Raw genomic sequence first — 19,235 nt, forward strand, 5'->3', positions numbered from 1 at the left:
CATCATAACTGCAAGAATATTCCTTGTTATGTTACAAGCAAGGTATCATTGGAAGGTTTTGTTTTGCTCTATCTGATGGTGGTCTTAGTTTTTGCGACGAAAGTATGCAATTTCTTTCTTAATTTTCCCTTTTTTGTCTTTTTATATTTATTAATCAGGAGCTGTGTGGATTCAGAAGGTGTAGGGAGACGACTCCTTTGACAGGTCCGAACAGTGGATCAAACGATGCTCATGTATTTCTTTTGACAAGAATCGAATAGCAACAAGTATAAATACATTGAGAAACCGACATTATGTAATATTTCAATTAAACACATGAAAAAAAAAATGCTGACAACTGCTTTTCTAATATTAGCGAGCCAATGGAGTAAAGCTTGAGCCTTCGATCCTATATAGTGGTATTTTCATTTCAATTAAACCATCTCTAAAAGAAAAGGGAAATGTGAACAATAATAGGGAGACATGCAAAAGCGTAGGAAATGATCTGTTTTTAAGCTAATACTGGCGAAGAGGGTGATATGAACCGGCCAACTTCTCAAAAATGCTTGCTCAATGGGATATGCATGCTCGTGGTTCCCAAATAATGGAACAACATCTCAACCACGACAGCGAATTCTCAAGAACTAGCACTTCTCTTCTTCCCGTTCAGCACTGTCATCGTTCATCCAGGTGAGTGGTTGACTTACAATCTGAGAAATATACTATGTGGTTGTTACCCACTTTTTGAATGAATGAATGAACGAATGAATGAATGAATTAATTTATTCATTCATTCATTCATTCATATTTAGTTCATATTATGTAAACAATGTGCATGTATATGCGCTTAGAAACATCAGAATTAAGCGCTATATAAATGTTATTCATTATCATTATCATTTGTATGATTCAGCCACCTCAGTCAAATACAGTGTAGTACTTTACTAGTGTACATAATTACAAAACTTACAAAGTTCTCGAACACAAGTGGTCCTATATTCTCACATCTCTACTACCGTTGCATCGTGAAAATCGAAAGTCTTATAAACGAAGGTAGACACTTCTGATTGAAAGACAAAGGTTATGGTTTTGATTCTACATAAAATGTTGAGAGAAAAAGGCTGAGAACATCAATAGTCCAGCGGAGAGAGACCCATGTACGGTTGGATTCGCTGAGCCTGTGGCGAGCATTTGACCATAGCGTGCGCGTGATCCGTTGTTAGGAGCTGGGTCCAGCGACAGGATCTCGCACATCATGGCGTAGAGATCGACCTTTAGATTTGATTTTGAATGTACAAAAGGAAAAGATTGTAGAATGTTTATATCATAAAATCACTGAACACTATGAAACAGTTGCAACATGAAACCCCTCATTTTCAATTTTTAAGGCAATGAATGTCTCCTTCATTGTAGTATGCGGTATAAGGGAACTCTTTTCTCTTACTTAAATGCAACAACCTCCCATCCCCACTCCCTTTATGAATGGTAACTTGATATGCCCGCATAAAAAATGATTTGATATGCCCGCAAATAATGATATGAAATTTCTAATGGAATGTTTCCAGAATATCTTTTGCAATATTTTGAAGAACACATAAATTATTTTTTGAGAAATAGTGTGAAGAAATTTATATTGTGTAAGGTAAAAACAGAAGTAGGAAAAAAACTCTTTCCTTTAGAGGAGTCCAGTTTTGGAATAGGTTAACTTATGATTTGAAATGTAAGCTCTCTCTGTCCAGTTTCAAACGAGCTCTTGATGTATATCTGCTGTAGCCTAAGCAACTGCCCAGTAGGATTTTCTTTCTCTCTCTCTCTCTTTCTCTCTCTTTTCTCCCTGTCTCTACTTGATATTGTTGAAATTACATGTTTCTTTAGGGTGTTTGCTCCGGGTTTTTTTTTTTTTTTTTTTGGCGTACTTTTTTAATGTTTCTGTGTTTTTGTTGCTACCTGACACTTGTTCATTTCTATATTATTGTATATGCACTTTGTATGTATTTCTGCTATTTTTATATTGTTCACGGATTTGCAGAACAGCTTTGCTGAAGCAAATTGCCGTGATTAAATAAAATAAAATAAACTGAACTTAACTGAACTGAAACTGAATTGAACCGCATCATTCATGTTTTCTATCAGATGATTCTTGTTTCTTGTTGGATGGCCGCCTCATTCAAAACTTCAGAATGCGAAATATCTATTTGAAATTCCTTCTGAACGTGAAACTGGTTTAAGAAAAAAATGATTTAACGCCATCTACGGTAGAGTTAAAGTTAGTTAGATACCATCAATGTTCATGATCAGATTCTAGTATTAAACGCCCATTCCATATGCTGAAATCCTATGAAAATCACCGACAGAAATAGAAGAAAAATACAGTTTTCGTAATGATTTTCAAGTGAAGTCTCTGGTCATTATGGCTTGTACCAAGACTGGAACTGGTTCAAAATAGTCTCTCCGCCGTCTCTCAACAGTTTTTCAGCGATCTCTAATCGAGCGCTCAGTGGTCTCACTTGCTAGTTCGTTAATAATTTCTCTAAAGTCTAAAATTTTAATTTAAAGAACTTTTGTTGGTCGCAACTGGTCTTTTAGAGGCATCAATTATTCCCCCGTCATTTTCTTCACAGGTCTCTAATAGATCTTGGTCCTTCTCTCTGAGAGATATCTGGCATTGTCTGGTGGCTGATTTCTATAAGTTACATGAATTTCAGTGATCTTGACCAGATGTTATTACCCACAACGTCCCTTTGATCCATGTGCACAAATGGGTACCTGGCAATGCTGGGATAATGATATAAATAATGGCAGAACAGTGCTAATACTGAAGAGGGTACCTTGGATGAAGGACCACATGATTATTACATTATTATCAAAAATAAAGACCATATTATTTCTATTCTTTAACTGGAGAAATGCCACAGGGACAAGTGTTTTCTCTTCTTTTTTTTTGCGGGGGGGGGGGGGTCTCTCTTTAGTCATGAAGAATTGAAGAGAGACAAAGTAAATTTTCTATATTCCATCTGCTCAATGTCCTCCGGTCTTTAGAATATGGGACATTGCTCTGTTTGAACTTGCACGTTTATTTGTTTCGAAGATAGTGAAATCAGACGACTCACCGACTCTATCGGACGCCCACGGTAGTTCGTCTTGAAGCTGGGACCCTGAGCGTAGAAGGACGACTTCATCACCATCCACTGGTTGTCGTAACCGTGGTCGGATATTAGGAACGAGTCGTTGACACCGATCGTCTTTGAGAGCAACAACATTGTGGAAATATCATGAATATAATCCGCGGGTACAAGTCGGCAACAAATCACATCCTTCCGGGGTGTTAAGTGGCAAAGAAATATTATGACCACACGCTGACATCACAGTAATTCAGATGTCATAATAAATGATATCATACGATTTATGTTTTGGGCTTAATTTGGTATGATTTTTCTGTTTTGTTTTGGTGTTTTTATAGTGTGTTTTTTTTTTCTCCCCAGGTGGAATAGCACGATCAGAACACAAAGTATAATCAACTACACCATGTCAACGATACAAATCGACTTATAGGAATAGTCATCTCCTGAACATCATTGCCCATTATTTGTCATCATTCTTAATGCACACGAACACTCTCTCCTTCACAATATTCTCAAGAAAAACTGGGCGCACAAAAAAAGATAACAGACAAACAGACAAATTAAACAAAGTGTGACTACAGGGAGTGCGTTGCACAGTCACCGTGCCTCTTGGTTTTGAAATCAAGGTATATACACACTGGTATATAGGCCTATACTCACTGTATGTAAATGCCACCCTGGATCGACACACCCAAAGATGTCGAGAACGCGTTCGTTGTTGCCATAGTGATATCGTTCCGGCATCTCCCCCTTCTTGAACACAGTCAGGGCCGGATGGGCGTTCTTCAAGGAATTGTACACCTGAGATCGAAGGGTTACGCAGAAAGGAATCGACAAAGATATGTAGTACCCAAAAAGAATTTGAATTTAGATTTATTTTCATATTTCTCAATGAAAATGTATACAAAATAATTAAGTAAAACGATGCATGAATCCAGCTACGATGCACAATAGGAAATTGCAAAAATAAAGAACATCAATGGTCAATCTAAGAAAGTTTGAATTTTAGTATATATGCTAAAGAAATTATGATGGAACCTACTCAAAAGCAAGTATTGAACAGAGTGCAAAGATCAAGAAGGTGTGCTATTTTACCAATCTATAACGATTATGTAAAAGTTATACTGAATTTCAGGATGCTTCTTCATGACAAGTATATAATGTATCTTTCTTTCGAGTTTCTGACAAACCAGTCATATATACAATTTGCCAAAGTTCATTCTAATAATACTGGTAGTAAACAAAAGAAAATGAAGCAAAATGTCTCGGATACACAGGAATAAAATTCACATATCTCACCTCTTCTAATTTGCCATCGACTGGGTTCAACTGAAAGCACGGTCCATAGTCTGCGACGCTGAACGCGACGTCGACCGGGTCAATGTAGTCGTAAAGGAGAACATGTTTTCCATCCGCTGAATTTATATGACCGTGATCGCTAGCGACTATGACGTTCACGGTGTCACTGAGTCCTTCTTCTTCGAGGCGCTCGAAAAGGTAACCAACAGACTCATCGACGTCGTATAGAGTCTGAAATGAACGCTCGTCCTCGGTACCATAGTCGTGCAGATTGAAATCTGGCAGGTTAAAGTAGATGACTACGACGTCGAAATCCTCATCGGTTATCCATGACAAGGCAGTGTCGATGCGGTCATTCATCGGCAAGTCGAAACTTAAAAGATGCGTAGTAAAATAAAGAGAGGATGATGACCACGAGCAATGATAAAGATCAAGTGGTATTTACCAACGTTTCGCGAGAAACCTAATTGGCGTTTGGGGAATTTGCAGTACGTTTATAATGATAGATTGCATATATTAACAGATTTATACGCACAAACATGTCCTAATCTGTGAATGCGCTTGCGCTCTTGAGTGATACATTGTTATTGACAATAAGAAGACATCATTCTCCTCTTTGCTTCCTGTTTGTTCGTCTATTCCATAAGTTGTTATTGCCGATTTAATGATTTGTATTCTTTTTTCCGTCATTGTCATTGACAATACTTACCACGCCGCTGAGAGTGTTATGGGAATATTTCGACTAGGCTGCACACCCTTGATCGGCACGTTACCCCCGGTGTAAAGAATGGTACCGGCCTTCCGTCCCTGTAAGATTGCCGTAACCCAAATCGGCTCGGCGCCAGCGTCGAACCACTCCGTGTAGTTCATCGTCGCCATGAACGACGGCGACTTCTCTCCCGTCGAGGCGTTGAAGAACAAGTTGTGCATGGCTCCGTGGCTCTCGGGATAAAGACCTGGGGAATGAGATTATACAACTATTTTGATGAGTATGGCTAGTTAATCATCCTGCCGTACCACCCCCTCCCGCATGCCCCCATACATACCTAATTATCACATATCATTTAACAGTGTTTACTGTGCGATCCATAACACTTTACAGGTACACGACTCTACAGAATTTTACGAAGACTAGGCACGCTCCTGATCTTAATAGAAAGCTAACCGAGTGCCCTCCGGAGGCTACCCTTGACTGTCTAGGGTAAGATTTACCGCGTGGGTCTCGTCTCCGGAGGTTACCGGGAGGCTGTCCACCGTGTTGCGTCATAACACACACGAGGTAACTATCTTCTCCCAGCGTTTTCCGGAGACTACCCAAAGTTCTGTGGTCTGTTAAGACAGTGTATAAGCTGCAAATACTGTTAGCACGAAATTCTGTATGGTGAAGGAGAAGGACAACGACCACTCGACAAACCTGTGACGATGGAGAACGTGCTCGGAATGGTCATCGTCATGAAGACGCCGTCCATCCAGTCCGCCCTCACACCTTTCTCCTCGATCTCGAGGAAGTGCGGGAGGTCCTGGCCGAACCGATCCCACCGCAGTCCGTCAGTCATGACGAGGATGACCTTTTCCTGATAAAAACAAGACCAAATCAAAGCCAAGTTAAAATGAGAATACTTTAAGATGTTGTTTACCTCAACATAGTCATGTATCATTCCTTTCAATAGCGGCTAAAACATAAACAAGTGCTCTGAGGCGTGCAGTTCTAATGCGTATGTCTCTGCTATGCAGATGCTTTCCCTTTCATGACTGTCATAAATTCTTCGCGATGCTTGGAAGGGACTCAGTATAAAAGTGGTCAACAAGTAATATCAAACTGATGACGGTGATGGGGTGAACTTGATAGGTCAGTCCAAATGCACCACGTGTCTTCTTCTGCAGTAGTATCTGCTGCCTTCACTCCTGAAGATATTAATGCAGATTGTGTCTGTGTGTGTTTAGGAGCCTGGACTTGTGCAAGGGCCAAGATGTAGAGTGGTTATCTCTACATAATACAGAAGGCAAGTGAAAAACACCTTCTCGTGTATAGTAGTAGCTTCCCTACCCCAGAAGAGGGAACACAGGGGTTTTGTACGCTGTGGGTTTGAGTTGAGTGGTGTTTATGTTCAGATTTCGACGAAGGAAGGCTATGATTTTGTTTGCCTTTTGGCAAACTCCAGAAACGCGACACATGACGTACGGTTCCACCTCAGGTCTAGGGTGATGGTGATACCCATTCTGTAAAAGAAACAGAATCAAGGACTGCACCATTCAAGGCGTATTCACGATGCCACCTGAGATGCATAGGTCCTTCCGTGCAATGACCTCCATCATCCACTTGCTTGAACATCTGATGAGTAGTATCAGTTGTTGTTGTTGTTGTTGTTGTTGTTGTTGTTGTTGTTGTTGTTGTTGTTGTTGTTGTTTATGGACACGCATTAATGGGGCCTATTGAAAAATAACTTGCCCCAGGCAATACTGATATCATGCCAAACGATGCTGTGCTAATCAGTAAGCTCAGTAAGCTTATTGTCTTCATATAGGGAAGCTCATAGGAAAAGGAAGAAAGAAATATCTCCACGTGGAATCTGTTGAAATCATCAAGAAGTTGTTGATGACTTCTCACCTTGTGAAAGGGTTGTCACATTCATAACTGCATCATCAGCAGACAGTCTGACTGTAGATCTTATCTTGTCTGACAGGTTTTTCACATAGGAGAGGAAGGAGCAAGGTCCTAAAAGAGAACCCCAGGCACCTTGTTAGGGGTTCACTTGGCAGTGTGGGAGTGAGATGATGTTTCTTGAGGGACACCTGGGGGGGGGGGGCATTTCATGAAGGAACTTGTCGGATAAAATATCCGGACAAGTCAATTATATCCGACAAGTTTTGAGAAATTCTTTAGTCTGATTGGCTGATTTCTCTGAACTTGTCGGATATAATTGACTTGTCGGACATTTTATCCGACAAGTTTCTTCAAGAAATGCCCCCCCCCCCCAGATCCTAATTCCTCCACATAAGGTGAAATAATATGTACCTTCCATCACAAATTATTTCCTCCTGTTGTTCAGGAAGCTAGAGATCCACCTGACGTTAAGATCTCTGATGCGACAGTACCTTGATATCTCAAATACGGATATCCTTTGAGCAAGTTGAATGTCATTATTAGTATTATTATTATTATTATTATTATTATTATTATCATCATCATCATCATCATCATTATTATTGTTATTATTGCCATTATTATTATTATTATTATTGTTGTTATTATTTTGTAAGGACAACGAAGGAGCCTTGCGTGCGTGAGCTGTCTTTTATTGATATCCTTATTCAAGCATCACGAATTATATATTTGAGATTCAATTTGTATTCCACTTATGCTGTCCTTCAAGTTAATTATAGATTATTCAGACTCTGAAATTAGAATGGATAATGAGTGTGTAAAGGATAAAGATAAAAGGTAAACTCAATGGAAAGAAAGTACTTATATTAATCGCAGTCGTTTCAACATCTCTCCAGATACTCTCGTTTAGTGCGGGGTATATTATGTACCCCTGCACAATTCACTCCGATAAGTAGTTTATGATGTTCAAAACCTAAGAATGGTACTTACACCTTTTAAACACTGAGGAGCCTGTGTTGGAACATCATGCAAAATTGACATGATTGTGATGATGACACGAGGATTAAAAAAAAAAGGAAATATTATCATAACCTTGCCCTGACAAGAATAACCGTCCCATCATAATAGAGTGGTTATTAATGGCCTATTTACTTGACTACTTCCTGCATTCGTGTTTTCATAGCTTCACTTTGTTTAGCCTACATCGTCTGTCGCTAGGGAAGTACAAGCGTTAGAGCCATTTTGTTGTGTGTGTTTATTATTGCACTTGTTGCCGTTTGTGACTGATCACTGCACTGTAAGCTTCACTGCAAAGCCAAAGAGAGGACACAAGTAATTATCTCACAAAGCTATCAAAGATGATACACAGGTTCATATATCTATGTAGAGCATCCTTTATGATACATATTAGAATATACATTCATGTATATGAGAAGGTAAAGAAAGAGGAAAGAGAAGGAGTTTTGAACCAAAATATAATTCCTACTTTGTGCAGTTGACTGTTTCTAGATGCTTTTGACAGAGGCTATTTAGGTCCTTCGGCTACTTCTATAAGCCGTCTGAAAGGTTTTGCAAGTTTGGTTTGTAGTGAAATTCACGCATCTCATCTGGAGTACTAATTATTTCTCTAATCACATAGACGATATATAGCTTTGGGGATCTGCTGCTTTGTCGATACAAAATGTATTACCAAAGGAGTCGGTCACCTGAAAGTTTTGTTTGCGCGCCAACAGTTTTTGCTATGACTTGTTGTTGCTGTTGCAGTCGGTGTTGTCGTTGTTCGTTTATTTGTTTTCAAAGGCTATAGAGAGTAATTGGCACAATTTGGTGAAAAACACAGAGAACGAATTCAAGAACGAATTCAAGAACGAATTCGAGGAAATGCGTGCGTGTGTGCGGAGGGAGGGGGTTACCTTTCATGCATTTAATGTATCAAAACAACTTTTTTTTTCGGTCGGTTCACTTCTCTCGACTTGACAGTTTTGCTGTCAACTTTGAATCAAATTACATCGTAGCTTTAAAAATACGTACTGCATTTTTAACTATGAGGTAGTAACTATTTCGTAGAAAAGGGTTCACATGCCTTCCGTTCGCCATTTATTTCACATTTTTTTTTTTTTTTTGTCATTGAGTGAGTACATTGTACCAGCAAATAGGGAGACCATAATCTGAGTCTCCCAAATTTGGGAGCATCACGACCTGGGGACGGGGACTTTGGTGCACTCGATTAGAGTCCAACAGAAGGATTCCATAGCGCAACCATACGCGTGTTTAGAATTATTAGTGCTACTGTAGCTTCCTATGTCAAAGAAAAGAGATGCATCGTCGTGCCCTTACACTTACATTCATTATTGATATGAATTGATTCTGACTTCGACCGTCATGAATTGATATAGTGTTTGCTACAAACCCTGAATTAAACAGGACCGTTGTCATTGGATTGGGTGAGGTAATGCCGTATATCTTCTTCTGATAGATTGCACATTTTTTATGTCATTACTGGCATATACGTGCGATTAAGGTGAACGAATAACCGTATCCGACTATCATCAAGCGATCACGGGCTATACCAACGCCAGTTAGCAATTTACTTACCCTGCTGGTAGCGACTGATGCTCCATCTGTGCACGTGCAGGCGACTGCGAATATCACGAATGTAAGATGAAGACACATCAGTGAGAGACAAGTTTGAAAGCTGGTCACCATCTTTCCGATTTTCCCAGATGGGCGAGGCGATGCTGATCAGTAGACCAGGTAGGCCTACTACGGGCGGGACAAAACTCAGCTGGTAAGCTGTTACTAGCTGTCCGGAGTTACCTGCTGCAGTTGATAGGTTGATTTTATGTAATCTTTTGACCCCCTTTCGAAGTATGAGAGTACAAACAAAATCTAGAACATACTAACACGCAACATTAAAATTGCAGACGAGCACATTCATCATGCAACGTTGAACTCCTTTATAGTCTTTCTTTCAGACTTGCCAAAACTTGCCCGCAGCTGCCGTGGCTGTCAGTTCTACATTGCAACTGATAGTTTTACTATCGAGCCGAACTCCCCGCAGTTTGGGCGAGCCGTTTTCCATCGGAACGCTCTTCCCACCTCCCTGGTTGAGCAGTGCAAAGTCCACTTTGAATACCTTAACCTATTTACTGAACGGTGCATAATCCTATAAAAGTACGAAGGAGACAAAAAAGTACTACATGTTGAGCAGAAAGTTCATGTTTCTAGACATGCTTAAAATGGTGAAAGACGAAATAGTTAATTCGATGTCCAATATATGTGTACCATAATCGACCAGTTAAATGTAGTGTCTCTTTCATGCTAGATTAAGGGTCAGAGGTGCAGAGGCTGCAAGTACAGTACTGTATATTTGTTTTGTCGTTCGCGAGTATTCCACATCTGCCCCACAAGGTTTATCATCACACCGCTGAATTCAAAATCAAACATGTAACTTTTAGTCGTCTATTTGCTTGTCTCTTTCATCCCTGTCTTCCCCCCCCCCCCCTCCGTCTATCTATATATTTATCTTGCTATTTATCTTTCTCTCTCCCTCTCTCGCTCTCTCTCTCTCTCTTTCTATATATATGTATATATACATATATATATATATACATGTATATATATATATATATATATATATATATATATATATATATACATGTATATATATATATATATATATATATATATATATATATAGTATATATATATATATATATATATATATATATGTATATACATGTGTATATATATATAATTATATATAATCCATGTACTGGTGATCTCCTGCATTAAGCTATCTCTGTTAGTCCCATGAAGTACACTGTACTGTATATATCTTATTGCATATTTATGTATGTATACTGCTCAATACAATTACTTATGTTAATCTATTTGTATAATGCTATATTGCCAATTTAAAACACTATACACTTGTTATTCTTTGCCTTTTTGTGCTTTTGAAATTTTTATTCAGTATGTATTCAATTTGTAATCGATTAAATGGAGAAATATTATTTCTCCATTTGTTTGTTTGATTTAAAATCAAACAAACAAACAAACAAACAAACAAACAAACAAAATGTCCCTCTCTGCCTAATCCTATCGATGACACGTAGAGACAGGGTACGTAGAAGCACACCAACCAAGGATGTGGGAGAGAGGGAGAGAAAGAGAGACAGACAGACAGACAGATATACGGACAAAGTCTCTTTCCCATCACAAAAAAAAAAAATGACAGGAAAGAAATGAATCTAGTCGTATACTATAATACTTTACATTTTATTCTTCATTCATATCATACAATATACTATGCTCTTGTCTTCATCTCAAAAGCAATTATAATATCATGTGTACAGAAATATATTCGTATGTTACTTCAGAGAAAACATACCTTGTAGTAGTAAATATTACCCAACGAGCATTCATAATAATTGTGTAATTTACGGTCAGACCAAAGTCAGGTGAAATAAGAAACCGGAAAAAATCTCCGCCTTTGCGCAGGTGTATATCAAAATAAAGAATAATGGATGAGTGAAACCTTGCGTACATCTAACCCAAGCAACGGCTTTATACTTTATCTCATCTTTAATACCTGAAGTTTGTGGTTGTTAAAATTCCGCTCTCTTTTAGGTTTGATGTGGTGACTAGGAATACACCACATGCTGGTCATCCACCCATGAGTACGACGGACCGAAACCTCCGGAGTCCTATATAGGTAAAATATGCCACCTCCGAAATCATAGGTTCCAAAACATTTCTTCGCGCTAATGTAAGCATAACGTCTCTTGTGTAGATTTATATAATAATTCCTATTATTTTTACGTATCTTTTCAAAGCTTTGTAAAGTGTTTGGCTTGCGTCCCTGAACAGCAGCCAAGCAAATCATACTGTAAATCTTTACCCCAGGATAAATATTGGTCCATATACACAAAAATTCACATATTGAGAGCTATTTTTAGCTGATTTACAAAAATGAAGTACATTGTCATATCAAGATGTTCCTTGAAAATAATTAAATCATATTCATGTTCGTGATTAACAGAAAATTATTTGCAATATTTTGAACATAAGGCACTTTTCTCATTACCATCTCTGTTATTGACAATAATATGGGTCGAAACAGAAGTGTAATAAATACTACATTGCAGCGAATGAACTATTCAATATTATCTGATTATGAAAAGTGTACAGACAGTCGTGACCCTGTTTGCTTGTACATACACGTTGTACTTTTGAAAATTGAAATGTTACGCCTACAATGTAATCATGGTATTAAATCTTGATTTCCATCCACTGCTTCGAGAAGCATTATTGACAGCATGAGAGTGTTTTCAAAATACACCATATTTTGGCAACGAATCTCTGCTGACATGTTATCACCTGCCGTCTACATCTAGCCAGGGCCTCCCTGATTTATTTCATTGTTTTAACATTTTCAAACATGTCAAAGGGATCGTATAGTTTTGGTTGAGACCTAACTTAAGGTTTCTAACATTTTTTTTTTTTTGTGTGTGTGTGTGAGATAATGAGAAACCTCTTATAAAATGTGAAATAGCGTGTAATTCCAAGAGAAATTTAACGTTTATTTCTAATGAAAATTGGTTTTTGAAATAGCTGAGATATGCAAACAGAGCAATCCTGATAAAAGGTGAAACTCACCTTTTATTAACATCGTTTTTTTTTTTTATTTGTTTTTGGATGTCTCAGCCATTCCAAAACCGATTTTCATCAAATAAACTTTGAATTCCTCTTAGAATGGTATGCTCTATACTATTTCATAAAATGTGAAAGAGCATGTAATTCCAAGAGGAATTTAACGTTTATTCTTAATGAAAATTCCCATTTGAAATGGCTGAGATATGCAAACAGAGCAATCCTGATAAAAGGTGAGACTCACCTTTTATTAACATCGCTTTTTTTTATTTTGTTTTTGGATGTCTCAGCCATTCTAAAACCGATTTTCATCAAATAAACTTCGAATTCTTGGTATCTCACAGAAAGTTCAAAGCCCAATCCTCATCTCTACCAATACTATACCATCCCTTTAGCTTTGTTTGATTCATTTCATATAACACACTTTTCATACAGTCCATATTTCGGTAAGCCTGGTCTAATGTGCTTTGGTATTGACCCTTGAACTCTTTCTCTTCTCTGTCCTCTTTGACCTTCCGGTGTTTTTTTTTTTCTCTCTTAACGCGTATGTAAGTGAGCTGCTCTGTGTCTGTCTGTGTGTGTGATTGCGTGCGTATGATTCGCTTTGTTTCCCATGCAATTTGTCTTATCGTTTCGTTTGATAATTACTACTACGTCACTCACTACCCGCGAGGGGACTGCATTCTACAAGCTAGGCCTTTCAGCAGTTCCTTCCATTTCCGACATTTTTCCTTGATACGATTCAGTAGCAGTTTCCCTTGCATTTCCTTAAACTACAAGTACTGTATGTTCCGTTTTATTGTAAAAAAAAAAAAATGATTTGCATTAATTTCGCTTGAATATGCAATAGTCACATTGTACTTATTTTTTTTAATATGCAAATGGCATATTGTACTGTATACTTTTGTCGGAAATTAGGTACAATGAAATTAAGTTAAATTTAGCGACGACCACCAGAATGACTGTATACATGCATTGAATACGCTTTACTGTGTTGATAAACAAGCATTATAATTCATAAACGCACGTGAAACACGATGCAATAATAGTTATCCTGCTGAGATTAAACGTAACGAGTACATGACCGAGCGCTGCAGAGATAGAGCGGCGGTCGATATAGGGCTACACTGGCAAACACTCCCTTAAAGATCCCCGAAGTGTTCAAAGTTCAAAAAGATAGTACCAGATAATCCCCAAACTAACTCTCATGCTTTTTCACTAATAGTCAGTGGTGAATGATATAAACAATGCAGTAATGTGAATACAATGATAAATAAACACGTGTATAAAACCAATAAGATAAGACATTTGCTTCTTTCTTTTTGTTTGGAAGAGCGTATAAAGGGTGGCCATTAAGGTGCTTCTGCACAAGATTGTATCTTGAGGGGGAAAGAAATTCATACATGTGTAAATGATTTAAAAAAAATCACGCAGGTCGAACACTTTTGACAAATTTCCGCCATTACGCCATGTAACATCAGTAATCACAATTTTAAGCAAACCGAGAAAAATATCGACAGAATCTTAATACAAAACAATCATGCGTAAAAATTATCTGTAGCGTGTTTATTCGCAGGCCCTATGTCTGTGACACATTATTTGTATTTTTCATGAAAATGTTAAATAATGGGACCCTCCAATAACAACAACAGCAACAACGAACTTGCACAAATCAGATGACGAGCCCCGCTAAATGTGAGTCATAGCCGGTTCCCCGTTTTCGATCCGAGTGCTGCCGAGTGCTGCTCGAGACTTCGGGACTGCTCGGGACGTAAATCTCGTTTAGCATGCGCGCAGTGTCGGCGAAGAGGGCTCTCTTCGTGGCGTTTTCTTGGTCGGCGAACGAGGCGTAGCGAGGCTCTTCCTCCGCGTCCGCGTCCCCGCCGTTGCTGTCGCCGTAGTCGCGAATGGGCAGCGTATCGTCCACCAGATAGGCGCGGTTGTCGTACGGGTCGGCTTGCCCGCTAGAGGACTGCGTGTGGTAGCGGTAGTCTTGGCGCCCGACTATGATGTCGGGCACGATTGGGGTACCGACCTGAGACTTTGAGCGAGCGTCACGGAGACTGACGCCGGTCAGGGCGCGCCTCTTAGCATGAGCCCTGGGCCTGCCATCACAGATAAGAGAAATAGACAATGGAGAGAAATATTGGATAAAATATGGCGCTTCAATGTGACTTGAATGGAATAGAAGAATAAAAGGGATCATGTAGGGCCTACAGGTCACTCGGCGCATAGCAGAAACAGTTGTATCACTTTTAGCAACAACATCAAAAATGCTGTTTCGATTATTTGCTAATTATAACTGTAAATAAGATTTGAATTTTTCTCGGGTAACTAAATGTTCTAAGATTTATTCTGAAAACGCCAGATGAATGCTCTAATCCAGAAAGTGGTTTAAAATAAGATGCGACCATGACGAATTGTCATCTGCCACCGAAAGAAAGTCGATGAACCCCGAGCTTTTAATTTTCTGATTTCCTGATTTCTCATTAACATTTTCCACACACAGATCTAGCCAACGATACATCATTTGTCCCTACAATTACCAAAAGATTCAGGACAGAAACGATAAGAAAAAAAAATATCAGGCTTTGAAGTTTATACATGTTAAGGTCAAAGGTCATTTAGATTTTGTCAATTTGGAATATATTCAGGATGGGAGGAGATATTTTGCTTGGTTGAATAAATACTAAGAGCATCTCAAACATTTAAACATATGCGCTCAGTTACCTGGCACCCGATAGCAGCATGTTATAAATCCGATTTTCAGGAGTACCGGTAATGTCTTTACCGCTTTGTCAATGTAATTGATAAAACAGTATGCAGTCACATACTTTATTTACCCAATTGGTCATTTAGATTTTATCTAAATATCTAATATATTCAGAATAGGAGTAGATATTTTGCCTCATTGAATGAATACTAGCACCATTTCGCTCCTTTTTGAAAAGAAAGGACTCCCAGTCATACACAATGCATTGAAATTGTAGCTTCACGAGTAGATCCGATACGGTATCTTTGTGTGTGTGTCTGTGTGTCTGTCTGTCTGTACTTGTTCGTGTCCGTAATTTACCTCAAAACCACCAGACAGCCAAGAAGAGCAATTAACATTACACCAAGGAGAATCGCAGCTAATAGAAGCCCGATTGCACCTGAAAGAATAAACAGGGAAATTGTGTATGATTAGAATTAACATGGATATATTATTCGAGGTTGTAAACCTATTGTTCAAAAGCAGGACAGTAGGCACGGTCTGATTCTCATAAGCTTAATCTGTTTATATAATCACTCATCTAACCCCATCATCATCTTCATTTGATCATTGGTATTAATTCAGTCCTGTCCTTTTCAAAACAAAAGAATGCAAAAAATCAATAATAGAAAATGAACAAAACACACACCTTGACATAATAATAAACATGCACAATACACATGATCAAACGATTTGGCCATGCCGGTCGAGAAATAAGTTTTCTGCTTATCAACGATATTCATATTCCGTGTACTTGCATTATCAATTTAGATGTTATAACGTCACCAACAACAAATACATGAACGAAAAGCGATCAGGAACTGTGTTGAATAATGCTTGTTGACAATAACATTATTAAGTCATTATTATAAATATTCATCATCATTATGATTTTTTATTATTATTATTATAATGTTTCTTTATTGTAATGTTTCGCTTTACTGTAAATTTATACCCTGTTAATTTCACGATGTATTGTTTAGATACTTCTCTGTTACAAAAGAGACTGACGTGTATGCAGTTTTTTATTGAAAATTAGAAATAAAAATGAATTTGAATTGAAATGAATTGAACTGAACTAAAATCCGGTGAAAATTTCTTCCTGAAATTATAGTCTTGTTCTCACTTATGAAAAGTGGCAGCTCCTGATTAAATTGCATACACTCTGTTGGAGAAAAAAAAATATAAAACTGGTTTCATTAATCGGGTCTGCCTAAAAGCACACAAAATATGCTTTTAAGAAAAAACAAACACTAACGTCAATCCTGTAAAATGTATACCCAAATTAACAATGAGTAATCTATATTTAGCGAGAAAAAGCTTTTGAAAACTTTGCAACCGAAGTAAAGAATGGTATGTTACCAAAACAGAGCTCCAATCAAAGATCAGCTTTGTTTTTTATTTAAAGAGATATAGCTATGCATGGTAAAAACTGTAGTTAAATGATAATAAGCAATAATAACTACAGAAACTACAGAAATGCGTAATACATGTAGTGGGACTTGATGAGTTAATTGTTGCAAATCGAACATAATATTCAAATTCAAATTTCAAATTCAAATTCATTTCTGTTTTTCGGTCATAGGAATAACGTAATATACATCTCACACTCTTCAGTGATAGATATCGTATAAACAAAACAATGCGAATATATTCTCACCGGCCGGCCAATAACGCTGTCCCGCCCTGCCGGGTAATGACACATTTCCAGAAGTCGATGTAACCGTCTCTTGAAGTGCCTTGGTGTGTGACGTCACGAGAGCCATACCCTCAGTTGACGCGGTCGGTGATTTCGTCGTCTGCACCGCCGTCCGCGGTTCGCTGTATAGATCCGTGAATTGATCGGTTGAGAGCTCCGTGACAGCTCCGGTGGCGGTCATGGGGAACGTGTTTTCCACTGTTAGAGCGCATGCGCGTGTGTGGTAAAGAATGGAATGGAAAACGGATCAGTGTTTAACGGAAAATATTGATACTATGAAATCAGTATCTAATTTTGTAATGGCATACTTCATCATTGATACGTCTTTTTATTCATCTATTTATTCATTTTTAGATAGGAAGATCATAAAGATTATTATAAAGATCTTATAAAGATTATTGGAACAATATAATGGCTAAGTAAGAATTGGTAAGTTCTAGGTATAGTTGTAGTTAATCTGATAAGCAGATAACGACAGACTTCCAAACCCTGTGTGTTCATGCAGTTTACATCATAGGCCTACACATAACATGTGTTGTCCTTCCCAACATTTATCATTTGGGTTGATGTTATCCGATCGTTTCCATGATAATCTTTCCCCTGCATATTTAATACATTACTTTGACTGGTTGCCAACGTGCCGTAGGCAGTTTGTTATAGGCTGTACTCTTAAACTGTGTGCCGCTGAGTGGTCCATGGTATAGCTACCTGTTATGCCTGCGGAACTCGTAGAGTGTAAAGTATCCACTATGCTTGACAAGTATGTCGTTTCAATACTTTGGGTCTGAAGGGTCTCCGTTGCCTGATCTGGCGTCGTTCGAAGATCGGATGTCCTAAATGCATCGGGCATTGTCGTTTCGAAGGTGGAACTGTGATCAAAGTTCGTTGCAAATGCCGTCGTCGCGGCTGTTGTTTCTAAGGTGGCCATAGACAATTGTACGTGCGTGGTCTGTTGCCGCAATGTCGAAAACACTTTTGGTAAAGTAGATGTTTCTTGTGTCGTTATCGTTGTGGCTGTTGTTTCTATGGTGCCCATTGACGATAGTACGTGCGTGGTCTGTTGCCGCAACGTTGATAACGCTTCTGGCAAAGTAGATGCTTCTTCCGCTGTTAACGTTGCGGCTGTTGTTTCTAGGGTGGCCATAGAAGATTCAACGTGCGCGGTCTGTTGCCGCAGTGTTGAAAACACTTCTGGCAAAGTAGATGAATCTTGCGCCATTGAAGTTGCGGCTGTTGTTTCTAAGGCGGCCGTAGATGATTGTATGTTCGTGGGCTGTTGCCGCAACGTTGATAACGCTTCTGGCAAAGTAGATACTTCTTTCATTGTTGCCGTTGCGGCTGCTGTTTCTGTGGTGCCCATTGACGACTGTACATGCATAGTCTGTTGCCGCAATGTCGAAAATACTTCTGGCAAAGTAGATGTTTCTTGCGTCGTTATCGTTGTGGCTGTTGTCGGTGGCAACTGTGTTGTAGACGGTTTCATTGTAGTTAACAACGGTTGAGTGGTAAGTGGTCCGTTTGTGGTGGGTAATAGGGTTGGGCCTAGGTGAAACAAAGTAGTTCTTATTTTTATTCAAAGAAGAGTTTGAAAACTAAGAATATATAACTACGTTGGTTTGTTTTCAAAGACGTATGTTTTGTTTTGTTTTCAATCGAAGTGTGTGTTTGCTTTCTCCTATACAAAGGTGATCTCGTTTAGTAGTTCCGACATCACATCGGTGCTGACGTCACTTTCAGTTCTACTGGGAATGGGAAGCGTTCTGGAATGAGTGGGATTGAGAACCTGACCGAAGGAGCAGACATGGCAGAAGAGTCCGTCGAAGGCTGCTAAGTAAGCGGGCAGTTGGAGACAGAGTGAATGCATGAACATGATGAAAGGCTGGCGATTTGCGGCGAAACAGCGATGAAAACACAAACAGGACTTGGCGATGTACACAGATGACACATAAACAGTTGGCACATTAAAGAAAAGAGACATGGCGTTTTTTTGTGTTTTTTTTTTTTTTCCACAGATAAGAAGACAAAGGAGTTGGTTACTTTTCGGAAACGGAGCAGCCAGTGCGACGCTTCATGATGCGGGAAGCAACAAAAGGGAGAAGCGTGAAACATGCGACGAGAGACGCT

The 19,235-nt window shown here is 38.7% G+C and overlaps 1 protein-coding gene across 1 annotated transcript; it reads right to left on the minus strand.

Moving 5' to 3' along the window:
- Positions 1-1,074: 1,074 nt before the first annotated feature.
- Positions 1,075-9,919, minus strand: LOC140234301 (ectonucleotide pyrophosphatase/phosphodiesterase family member 7-like). Its single transcript, XM_072314363.1, has 7 exons — positions 9,601-9,919; positions 5,815-5,974; positions 5,110-5,356; positions 4,401-4,773; positions 3,762-3,902; positions 3,090-3,221; positions 1,075-1,251 (listed from the first exon to the last, which is right to left on the minus strand). Exons 1-7 carry the CDS (start codon positions 9,709-9,711, stop codon positions 1,075-1,077), a joined length of 1,341 nt encoding a protein of 446 aa, XP_072170464.1. The 5' UTR covers positions 9,712-9,919.
- Between the last annotated feature and the right edge of the window lie 9,316 nt (positions 9,920-19,235).

The sequence above is a fragment of the Diadema setosum genome, chromosome 10 (genome assembly GCF_964275005.1).
Source record: "Diadema setosum chromosome 10, eeDiaSeto1, whole genome shotgun sequence".
In the NCBI taxonomy this organism is placed as follows: Eukaryota; Metazoa; Echinodermata; class Echinoidea; order Diadematoida; family Diadematidae; genus Diadema; species Diadema setosum.